The sequence below is a fragment of the Rattus norvegicus genome, chromosome 8, assembly GCF_021556685.1.
Source record: "Rattus norvegicus strain SHRSP/BbbUtx chromosome 8, alternate assembly SHRSP_T2T, whole genome shotgun sequence".
NCBI lineage: Eukaryota > Metazoa > Chordata > Mammalia > Rodentia > Muridae > Rattus > Rattus norvegicus.
Genome location: NC_141541.1, coordinates 67,737,841 through 67,749,868, shown reverse-complemented (window position 1 = coordinate 67,749,868; position 12,028 = coordinate 67,737,841). Strand labels below are relative to the sequence as shown.

General features: G+C 43.5%; 1 protein-coding gene across 50 annotated transcripts in view; it reads right to left on the bottom strand.

Annotated features, from left to right (window-relative positions):
• Positions 1–10,703, bottom strand: part of Parp6 (poly (ADP-ribose) polymerase family, member 6) — a 32,274-nt gene extending 21,571 nt beyond the window's left edge. For 12 of the 50 annotated variants that reach the window (XR_015626439.1, XR_015626432.1, XR_015626444.1 and 9 more), the window contains exons 1-9: positions 10,639–10,703; positions 9,339–9,579; positions 8,971–9,150; positions 5,778–5,972; positions 5,093–5,170; positions 4,336–4,430; positions 3,718–3,778; positions 3,397–3,487; positions 2,772–2,838 (exon numbers count right to left, since the gene is read on the bottom strand). Coding sequence is in view for 20 of the 50 variants with exons in the window: in XM_087561037.1 (XP_087417163.1) it covers positions 2,772–2,838; positions 3,397–3,487; positions 3,718–3,778; positions 4,336–4,430; positions 5,093–5,170; positions 5,778–5,780 (395 nt within the window). In the remaining 30 variants the exon portion in view is untranslated. 50 annotated transcript variants of the gene reach the window in all.
• Positions 10,704–12,028: the final 1,325 nt, after the last annotated feature.

The following is a 12,028-nucleotide window of genomic DNA, read 5'->3' as shown; positions in this document are numbered from 1 at the left end:
AAACTCTTTGTAGGATTACTCTATGCTATTGAGATAAAAATCTCATCAGCTTCTTCAAAATCAAAACTTGACCTATAACCAATCATCTCTTTTTCTTCTCATTAGAGAAAACCATGAGGTGTCTGTTTCCCTAATTTTTCAATCCTAATACAAAATCTATTTCTACCTCAACTCTTTTTTTTTTCTTTTTTTTTTTTTTTTTTCGGAGCTGGGGACCAAACCCAGGGCCTTGGGCTCGCTAGGCAAGCACTCTTCCGCTGAGCTAAATCCCCAGCCCCTCTACCTCAACTTTTATCTCCAACCCTTCATTCTCTGGAGACAGGTGATCCTCCTAGGTAAGCCTGACTTCTCCATTTGGGCTCTATCTCTCTCTGCCTCTTCCTGTCTTTACGGATCATGATCACACCTCCCTCCCCAAACTCAATAACATACTTTAGTTCCCTGCACTTCAGCTAGCCATGCACTCTGCCTCGGAACTGTTCCTGAAGGGTCCAGATCCCTCTGACCTCGTTTTTGTGTTCCTTCTGCCCAGTCTACCCTTCTGAAAGCTTGCTTCTTGGATACTTCAGGCGTTTAAACATTTTTGGCCCTTGATTCTATTTTCTTTTCACCCTCTCATTCTCCTTTAAAAGTTGCACTTCCACTGTTGGAAGTCCCACCCACACTGATGCATTCCTCCAACCCTAACTGCTGCTGTAAGTTATCAACTTGATATATCACAGAGTACTGTGTATATTCCAAAGCTGCCCTTTACCAGCATGTTTAAAACGCTTATCCTACAAACATGTTTGTCTTCTTCACATCCTTAGTAGTAGTGTAAGGTTACCCAGATTATTTGGATTAGAAACCAGGAGTAATTTTCCAGGATTTCTAGATTCTCAGAACATTCAATATATCTAAATCAGTACTAAGTTTATATCCTGTAAATCTTCTGTTTGCATATATGTAGGAAAAACATTCACATATAATATGAGTAACTCTGGTTTTTCTGTTATTTGTTTCTTTTGAGACATGGTTTCTCTGTGTAGCCCTGACTGTCCTAAAACTTGATCTACAGAGGTCAGGTTAGCCTTAATTCTGAGATCCATCTGCCTCTGCTTCTGGGATAAAAGGCATGAGCTACCACCAGTCAACAATAACATTTTAAACAAAAGAAAATTATTGTAGTATTTTGCATGCTGCCAAAGTGGTTTTCGAAAACAAAATCAGACCATGTCCTTTCTTGGCTAAAAGCCTTTTGGTGGAGGCTGGAGAGATGGCTCTGTGGTTTAGAGTGCTGGCTTGTCTTCTAGAGGACCAGGGTTTAGTTATAGAGCCCATGTGGGCTCTTACAACCACTCTTTAACTCCAGTTCCAGGTAATCCAGCAACCTCTTCTGGCCTCCACAGGCACTACCACACTTAAATACATGTAGGCAAAATAATACACATAAAAATGTTTAAAAAAAAACAAAAAACAAAAACAAACCAACCAACTTTTCAACAGAGGCCGACAAGATGACTCAGTAAATAAAGACTTGAATTTGATTCCAGGAACCCACATATTAGAAAGACAATCAACTCCCACAAGTTCTCTTCTGATCTACATACACACACTGTGACACATGTACAATGACACAAACATGCCCACATAATAAATGTATAATTAAACAAACCAACCAACCATGTTTCAGTGTCCCCATTGCCTAAGCCAAAAGCTCAGTGTCTGCCTGGATTTGAAGCTTTTGTTTCTTGCACTTTATCATCAATATCTCCCACATACAAGATGCTTTCTATGGCCATATTCTTGCAAGTGTCAGTCATTCAGTCTATATGAAGGATTCTTAGCCATATTTAAGACCCATTCATCCTCCTCCTTTCATTCCTTCACTCATGGCCCTTCCTTCCCTGCCCATTCGACCTTCCTCTCTGTCCTTCTAAACTGTTAAATATGTACTGACCTTCATGGGAAGGGAAGAGAAGGTAGGAAAAATGTACGTAGCTCTTTTTGTGCACCAAACACTCAAATACCAGACACTTAGCACAAAAATCTTAATACATTCAGTTATTTAAACTTGTCTAAGCCCCCTGGATCCCCACTAAGGAAACCACAAAAGAAAACCATAGTGTGGCTCCGATTCCAGGACTGAGAACTAATTTCCTTAAGCACTAATGACAAATATCTCCTTGAAATTCCAGAAAGTGTCACATCAGACACCCAAAAATCACAGGCTTTCCCTCCAAAACCATAAGTCTGGCTTCCCAATTTTATTTTAACTTTTCCAGGGAATATTTGAGAGGAAGATTTTTTTTTAGAAGAAAACGTGGCATTCAAGGCTCTGACACATCTGCTGTTATAGTCTAGACTATGACTGTCCACTAAAGGTTAACATGCTGAAGGCTTAGCCCCGAGTCTGTGGCACTATCGGGAAGTGGGGGATTATTGGGGAGGTGGAAATCAGCAGAAGGAAGTTATACCCTTGCAAGGCAGATTGGTACCCTGACCCTCGTGTGTGCATGTGTCTGTCTGTCTGTCCATGTTTGCCAGCCACCGTGAGTTAAGTTCAATAGACCCTTTCTACCACATGCTTCCACAATGATACATGCTGTCAATGATAGCATGCTGTCAAAGATCTAAACAGGGTCAAGAACTGTAGGCTGACACCTTCAAATTGTGAGCTTCTCTTCCCTCTAGGCTGAATAATGCAGGTATTTTGTCACAGAAATGGAAAGCTGTCTAACGTACATTTCTCCCTCACATGTCCCTGACCAAAAGAAAAAAAGAATTCTTACTTTTTCAACTGAAGACCTAGCCCAAACCCTTCCTTATTCGATGGCTGGAAAACCTCGATTGATGGTTCTGCAGAGAGAAAAGAAAATTCCAGTATGTGCAATCTCTAATTTCCACAGAGTCCTCAGATTCTAGACATAGGAGCTGTTAGGCACTCAGACACAGCCCACTTGCAGCAAAGGACAGCTGTGATGTGGCAGCTGAGTGCAAACCTGCAATGACGTAAAGTGAGGAGGCTTTTGTAGAGGTGGGGTAAGTCTAGTGCTCAGTTCTCGAGTGTGGACTATGAAGAGGACAGTGTTGGAGTGTCAAGGAGCTGGACATGTCTACGTGGTGGGGAAAGAAAACCTGAGACAGCAGTAGATCTAGAAGGTATTTAATAAATATTGAATATCTTCATTAGAAAGAGGGAGAGGTTATGGGAAAAATAGATATCATCAAAGGAAACAATTCCACAAATCAAGAAGAACACTATCAGATGACTGGGGACGAAGATACTGTGAGAAAAAATGGAAACAGATGAGCACAAAAGTCTTATTTCTAACTTTATCTCTACTTCAGTTAACTTAGGACTTTGGATCAGATCACACTCAGGTTACCCACTTGCCCAAAGTCACTGCCCTTTACCTGGTCCATCAAGGTACTGGGAGAGAGAAAACCGTAGCCTCAACACAATAGGTTCTGTTCGGAGGACCTTCCAAGCTGTAGATACTTCTTCCTAAAAGAACAAGGAAATTACTTCTGGTTTATAGCTTCTGGTTTACAATGGACTAGAAGTTTCCTCTATATGTCACACACATGCACACAACAGTAGAAAACACTGTTTGTTGATGGAGGAAAGACAGAGATATAGAATATATGTTCCAAATATAACACTCAAGAACAAGACACAAAGTCTATATGGAAGAATCCACAGAGCAAGCTACATGTGCTGTTGGCACTACTTACATCGAGGAAGCTGATGTTAATGTGGAGGTCAATGTCCACATCATCGATAGTTCCATATTCTCTACAGAGACAGACAACCACAGGGGAGGCTCATTAAGAGAGAAAGAAAGCAACAGCGTCAATGTAAAGAACTGAACCTGGCAACAGGAGAAAGGGTGCAAGGTAGCTTGATATTTAAGAGCTTAGCTACATGTCAAGCCTTTCTCAAAGGTGACACTAATGGAGTAGAAGCATTGGGAATGAAGGGGAATAATTAAGAAGTGGTTCTAGGGCTGGAGAGATGGCTCAGCGGTTAAAAGCACCCGACTGCTCTTCCAGAGGTCATGAGTTCAATTCCCAGCAACCACATGGTGGCTCACAACCATCTGTAATGGGGATATAATGCCCTCTTCTGGTGTGTCTGAAGACAGCAACAGTGTACTTATATATAATAAATTAAAAAAAAAAAAAAAAAAAAAAAAAAAAAAAGAAGTGGTTCTAACTCCTAGACCCTCTTGTCAGCCATCTTTAAATACTCGGAAAAACCTTTTATTACTACATTCATAAATTCATCAGTCCATCATGCCATAAGAAGGAAATTCTAGCCTTTTGAAGATCCTTGTCACCCTGGAGTCCCACCTGATGGACACGGAGTTCTCGCTGTAGATCTCCTTCACTGCTTCAATGTCTGCATCAAGCTGTGGGTGTCTATAAAGGTCAGCTGCACAGCTCCCCTGATAAAGCAGTAAAATTATGGATGGTAGCAGGGATAGACGGAGTTAGAAAAAGGAGAAGAAAGAAAGAAAGAAACAAATGAGAACATGAAGATACACCAGGAACGGGAGACATGATGTGCAGAACACAGGTTCTTGGTGGTAATCCTAGCACAAATTTCACAAATAAGTCTCTAAGAATACTTCAGCAGGTCAACAGATAGACGTTGTTTAAAGAGTGTGCATGCTTCAAGCTCCAGCTTTTCCTCTCTAACTTTGTCTTCTATGTAAAGTCGAAGAATCCTCTCTGAAGGGCATTCTGAGAATGTGAGCAGCTTTGCTCAGGCTGTGTTCTAGGTAACAATGAGTACTCTCTAGGAGCCACTAGGATTTGATCCTAAAGATGGCATGACCACCTCTGGCTAATGAGAGAAGGAAACGATTATTTCTAACTAGCATTTGGGTAGCTTTTGCGTAAGGGACGTAGTCATCGTCTACTGTCGCAGCATGACAAGTCCTAGGCATGAGTAAGGACAATGGATCAGTTCTGAAAGACTCATGTCAGACCACATCAATATTACATCTCATTTTATTTCTGTTCAGCAGAACTTCTTTCTTTCTTGATGTACCCAGCAATGAAATCTAAACCATCAAACACTGAGTTTTGGGGAATGCAACCTCACCTGAACTCCATACAGAAACTCCTCTGATTCATTATCTCCTTCTGAATCATCATCATTCCAGAACTGGCCTTTGATGTCCTGGAGATAAACAAACAAACACAAAACCAGAGGCACATTCCTTTGTTAGATCCTTGTAACTGCATGAACTAGAATAGAATAAAAGAACAGGGAGACAGATCCTCACATTCCTTGGGACAGAATGGCTGGAGCCTTAGTCCTTTTACACTTTGCACGTCTTTCTTCCTGAGTCCAATAGCATCCACAGCCTAGCTGACTCAGTGGGACAGAGGACAGCACACTAAGCGCTGCCTCATCACTCCCTCAGCTCTTGTTTTATGTGCTATCTCTGAGGCACAGTCTCACTCTGTAACCCTGGCTGGCCTGAACCTTGTAGCAATTCATCTGCTTCAGTCTCCTAAGGGGGGGGGGGGGGGAGGAGGGAGGGTAAGCTACCACAGCCAACTCTTCTATCTCTTAGAGTGTTTACTTCTCCCGCCCCCTTCCTTTCAAAGAGAACAGTCCTACACACAGCTCAAGTAACACTGTTTCCACACTCCTCCTTCCTTCAACTTCAAATAGCTACTGTCAAAAGGGCAAGAGGGAAGAATACCAGAAAAAGGTGGTCAGATTTTTGTCTATCTACCCCTTAGATGATAGTTAGTAGAGATGAAGAGTCAGTCCTCACCATTGGGTCAGTGGGTTTCACACACACTCTCAGGTCAGTGCTAAGCAGCACCCCTCCATACCACCAACTAAATCCAAGCCAACGAGATGAGCATTTAGCAGACCACAGAATGAGACAAAGAAGGGGATGATGTCATAGGTGCTGGCAATCTGCTGGGGATGGCAGGCTCTGTTGTGGTGGTAATAAGTCACTGTCCTGTGGAAAGTAGATAACAGTTGGGTTCACCACCTACTAGCTGGGTAGTAGATATACACATATGTTTTATCCACCTATAGACACATGTAAAGAGGCATAATGCATGCAAATATACATACACATGTATACATGTGTGTACATGTACACACACATACACACGCACACAATTTGTAGTAGTTCTACAACCAAACTGAAAGCACTCTACAAATAGAATATACATCTTTCTGTTCCACTCAGTTGCAAGTTGGGACTGGAGTTTCTGCTCTAGTTTATAAGGTCACAGTAACCTTCAAACCAAAAGAAACAGAGGAAGGACCAACTGCTAATGCTTCTGTATCTAATGAGTTCATTATGAATGGCTTTCACAATACTAATCCCCAGCAGCCCTAAGAACCAGATTCTTTTAGACTCTTGGCTCCTATTTTTCCATATTGGGGCATTATCACTTTTTCCTTTATATGTATACATATGAAGAAGAAAAAAGGTCTCCAAGGCTTACTTCAATCTTTCTTAATCATTCTCTGCCTGAGACAAGGTTTCTCAATAAACCTGTATCTCACCAATACAGGTTGGTCTAGCTAGCCAGCTGGCTGACATCCTATTCCCACATTCCTAGAGCTGGAACTACACATAGCCACCATGCTCGCCTGACATTTATGTAGGTTCTGGTGACCCACTCTAGTCCTCACACTTGCATGGCAGACATTTTAACCAACAAGCCATATCTCTAGCCCCTCATTATTGCTTTTTAAACTTCAGTTTTAGTTGAACTCCACGGTAAACACCCATAGTCCCAGCAGTAAAAGGCGGGGAGGGAAGGGACAGAAGACCACATGTTTGAGGTCAGCCTGGACTACTCAGAGGACTCTGTTTCAAAAATAAATCCAAGAGGGCTGGAGAAATGGCTCAGTGGTTAATACTGCTAACTGCTCTCATAGAGGAGTCCCAGTATGGACTCCTTGTGGCTCATAACTGCTATATAACTCCGGTGGATCCCCCTACACAAACATTTATAAAACTAAAAATAAATCTTGAAAATAAAAAGCAACATTACTACAAACCTTTCTATAACAGTCATCTAACTTAGAGTTCTCAGTAGCACCAAGGATGCTCTGGTAAACACTGAGCTATCATGACTAAACAATGCTCCAGGGTCATCTTGGAACCTAACTTCCACAGTTACAGCAATGGTCCAATGGGCACTCAGAAAAGACTAACCTCCTCCTCGCTTCTAGTCCTAGAAGACCTCCATCCTATACCAGCCTATTTTCAGCCTCACTGAAGCCTTCTCTTACATCGGGTCAGGAGAAAAACACTCAGCTATGAACTTAGGAAGGCTTAAACTATAGATAATGTCAAAGCTGTCAGAAGGCCTTTAAAGCTTTCTGCTGCTCTCTAAATCCGGTCACAAACACCTATACATTGAGATCACCTGGGGAACTTTCAGCTAGCACACACCCATACCCCACAACCAATTAGTAAATTTAATGGGAATTGAGCCTATATATCAAATCAGTTAAAAGCTCTACTTATTAAGCCAAAATTAGGAATCACTAGTCTAGCCTCTCTTGGCTCTACGGATACCTCAATCTAACCCATTCCAAATTCAGGGGTTTTCCTGGTCCTTACTGTGATTCTACCAAGCCTTATTTTTTTTCACATCAGTGGTTCTAAGTGGAATAGCGTGCCTGCAGCATCAGTATCAGCTGGGGATTTGTTAAAATGCCAATTCTTCACCCTCACCCCCTGAGATTTAATGAAGTAGAAAACTCAACGATATTTTAACAAGTCTTAAAGATATCATGCTGCATGATAAAATTTGAGAACTATTCCTCTAAATCATTACATCTTCCAAGGGTCTGAAGTCTATTCTCCCATACCAAGGTAAACCTAGCAACCGCTGCAATATAGGGCTATAATGCACACACCAAAGCAAATTCTGCATGACAGTTCTTGAACTGACAGTACTATCTGACTGATCAAAAGACAACATGCAAAAGCCAATTACAACTAAAGCTCTTAGAGGAGATAACCTCCTATCTGACAAGTGCTTTCAGAAACTCCTTGGGGAGGGTATGAGTAAGATACAATTATTTGTATGCTAAAAACTCATTGAAGGCAAATCAGAACTTTATTTTCAATTTAAAAAATTAAGTATTACCCCAGTTCTGAATAAAATAAGTAGGAAAACAAAAGAAATGAATTTGGCAAAATGCTGTAACTGTAAACCAAGCATGGTGGCACGTGTCTTTAATCCCAGCACTTGGAAGGCAGAGGCAGGCAGAGCTCGGTGAATTCAAGGCAAGCTTGGTCCACAGAGTGTGTTCCAGGACAGCTAGGGATAACAAGAGAAATCCTGTCTCAAAAATTAAAAAGAAGGGGTTGGGGATTTAGCTCAGTGGTAGAGCGCTTGCTTAGCAAGCGCAAGGCCCTGGGTTTGGTCCCCAGCTCCAGGGGAAAAAAAAAAAAAAAAGGAAAAAGAAAAAAAATTAAAAAGAAAACAAAACCCAGAATTTTAAAGGCAGAGGCAAGTGGATATCCTTGAGTTCTCTACCAGTGTGGTCCACATAATGAGTTATGAGTTTCAGGACAGCCAGGAGCTACATCTCACAAAACAAACAACAGCAACAAGAAATGGTAACTGATGAAGCTAAGGAACGTGCACAAGGGTTTCCTATACGCCCGACTTTTGGTACATAGTTGACAACTGCTACAATTATAAAATCAAATATTTTCCTTAAGAGTCAACTCTAAAGGTTAAAGGAAGATTCCCTTTGTCTCTCTGCGTTTCTTCAAACACAGCAAGCATATAGTCCCACTATACATCTTGTCTCTACTGTTCTCCCCTTTTAGGATGCCCTTTTAGATATACACAGTCCGGTCAAAGGTCCCACCTTGACTGTCCCATATGAAATACCCATAATAGCATTCATTCTCTGTCCCCCTCCACATTACTTTCTTCCCCACAGCTCTGAACACTCTTACAGTTATCTCTTACCAGATTGTAAGCTCGCTCTCTATATGAATGCTCCAACTTCAGACACACCGGAAGATGAAATCAGATCCCACTACAGATGGTTGTGAGCCACCATGTGGTTGCTGGGAACTGAACTCAGGACCTCTGGAAGAGCTGTCAGTGCTCTTAACCACTGAGCCATCTCTCCAGCCCAACTGTAACCTATAAGCAAAGATTCTACTGTTTGCACTGTCCTCAGTCTCTATAACACATTTACTGAATTAGAAAATGATCCCTCAGCTGTGTACCTAAGCTAAATAGGAGGTAAATATATAAGAACTTAAATGCTGCAACTAAACATTGACACAAGTCACACCAAATGCTTTTTTAAAAATGAAGACTTCATTCACCTTAAAGAGCAGCTGAGGTGCCAATTATGAAGTTTGGGGCCAGGGTTCTTTTAGATTTGAAAACAGTCAAATGCTGCTCTGGTTGATGAGGGAAGCGCTACAGTCCAGCCTGGGTTGTCTTGGGGTGAGCAGTAGAATGAGGGCCGCTTAGGCTAGAAGTGCCAACTTTTTCAAGGTCTTTCACTGTAGAAGTCAAGAAAAACTGAGCATCTCTTCAGGGTTTGCTGTTTGCTTTCTGCTGCTATTAAAAGGAGGGGGGAAATCAGTTTTTCTAAGGAAAAGATAGTTATGAAATGACCAGCTTTTCAAACCAGACTGTTTTAGTAAAAAAAACTTGACTCTTCAGCACTAAATGCCCTTCTCTCAGGGATGGAAAGTAGATTTTAAAACTGGAGCGTGGGAAAAGGCAGATAGTTGAACATGGAATTCATAAACATTAAAAAAAGAGGGGGCTGAAAGATGACCTAGTTCAAAGTTTTCATGTTACACATTTAATACTCCAACCTAGGGAGGTCACACAACTTGCATAAGTAACTTGAACATTTGATAGGTCCCAAATTTATCCATTTTTTTTTCATGTGATGAGGCAATAACAGGCAGCAGTTCAGAGGTGAAACTATATAAAAAAAAGTCTCTAGCAAAAAGAGACTATAAGAGTGTCCAGAGAAGTGTGCTGTTAAGCTCAATGTTTATTTTGGGTGATGGCAGCTCTTGTAACATGCTTGGTCTATGTCTATGAGATCATGCCAAAGGTAAATACGCCTTAGGACGACTCACAAAGGTCCTTTTCTCTAGGTCCATAGGCACTTTTCAGAGTGACCATTTAACGTATACCTAGTTAAGAGACACCTCTGATCTCAACGACTATTACATCCTGGGCTTGACTTCCAGCTCAGTGTGCTAGGAGAGGAGAACTCCACTCCAACAGAAGTGTCAAAAGGACTAGGCTACTAAACAAAGGGCGAAGGGGGTGCGGAGGGGCGACACCCGCGGGCCAGCGGTAACCCAGGCACCCGCAGAGGAAGAAGACCAAGATGCTAGCGAGGACACCTGCGCATGCAGGGCAGTGCCTGAGGCCTCTTCTCCAGGTGTCCCCCAAGGCCCTCAGCTCCGGCCTTCCCGGTTAAGAAGCCGTTTGCCGCTCATCGCCGCCAGCCGCCCAACCGAGCGAAGCCCGTCAGCATCCCTGACTCGGTCCCTCAGGCAGGGCGGACCTTGTCCGCCGCCCGCCCGCCCGCCCGCCCCGCCCCGCCCCATCCCCGCGCCAGCCTCCCCTCTCGCCAGCCTAGAGAGTACTCACGGCGACCCCGGGCCGCGCGCGGCCGCCGCGGAGGGGACGAGCGGCCCGGGACGCCCCGCGGGGGCGGAGCGGCAAGCCGAGGGGCGGGGACCGAGGCGGGAGGGTGAGGTCGCGCACCCCACGCCTCAGCGTGCGGTCTCCGGCACGCTGGGCCACTCTACGCATGCTCGGACGAAGTCACTGAGATCAGGTGTCCTCTTCCGACCAACCGCGGTGTGAGCTGCACCTGGGCGTGTCCCCGCCCCAGGATGCTAGCCAGGGCGCGCGTGCGCAGTGATCCGTTGTTGAAGGTGTGAGGAAGCAAGAGTGGCGCATGCGCCTTGTGTCCCGGAGGGAGCGTGAGGAAGAGGTGCTCCTGACTCTACAAAATACGATGTTCTTCTTTGTCGCCTCGTGTGGTTAGGAGGATTGCAAAAGGAAGGCAATCTAGATTACCAATATAGAAATACTGAGGTGCCCCTTTGGTGCAGCTTGAAGCCAGGCAAAAATAGGAATCAAAAGTTAAAATTCTGAAATCTGACTTGCTCCCATGCTCTCTTGCTTCGGTGTACCGACTGCACCCTGGTTTTCTCATCAAACAACCTTAGGGGACCGGGGATAGCTCACTTGGAAGAGTGCTTGCCTACATCCACAAAGCCTTGGTTTATGCACAGGTGTGTAAATCCTGTGTAGTGCCTGTAATCTGTATTCTGTAATCTCAATATTCAGAAAGTTGAGGCACAAAAATCAAGTTAGAAGTCTCCAGGGGCTGGGGATTTAGCTCAGTGGTAGAGCGCTTACCTAGGAAGCGCAAGGCCCTGGGTTCGGTCCCCTGCTCCAAAAAAAAGAACCACAAAAAAAAAAAAAAAAAAAGAAGAAGAAGAAGTCTCCAGCTACATAACCAATTCATGGCCAGCCTGGGATATATGAAACCATCTCAGAAATTAGCTAAATAAAATATGTTATTTGGGATGAAGAGATGGCTCAGCAGCCAAGAGCAATGGCTGCACTTGCCAGATGCCTGGCTTGGGAAGGCTGCCCAGCACCTACAAGGCAGTTCACACTCTGTAACTCCAGTTCCAGTAGATCTACTACCCTCTTCTGGCCATCACTGGCAGTAGGAACCCATGTGGTGCACACATGTATATTCAGGAAAACACGCGCAACCACACACACGCGCGCGCGCGCATACACACACACACACACACACACACACACACACACACATAATTAAAATAAATTTTTAAAATTTTATTTTTAAATTTAGTGCCAGGCAGTAGGGCAGTAGTGGCTCATGCCTTTAATCCCAGTACTTGAGAGGCAGAGGCAGATGGATCTCTGTGAGGCTAGTCTGGTCTACAGCACTAGCACTAGGACTCACAAAGCTACATAAACTGTCTCAAGGCGTTGG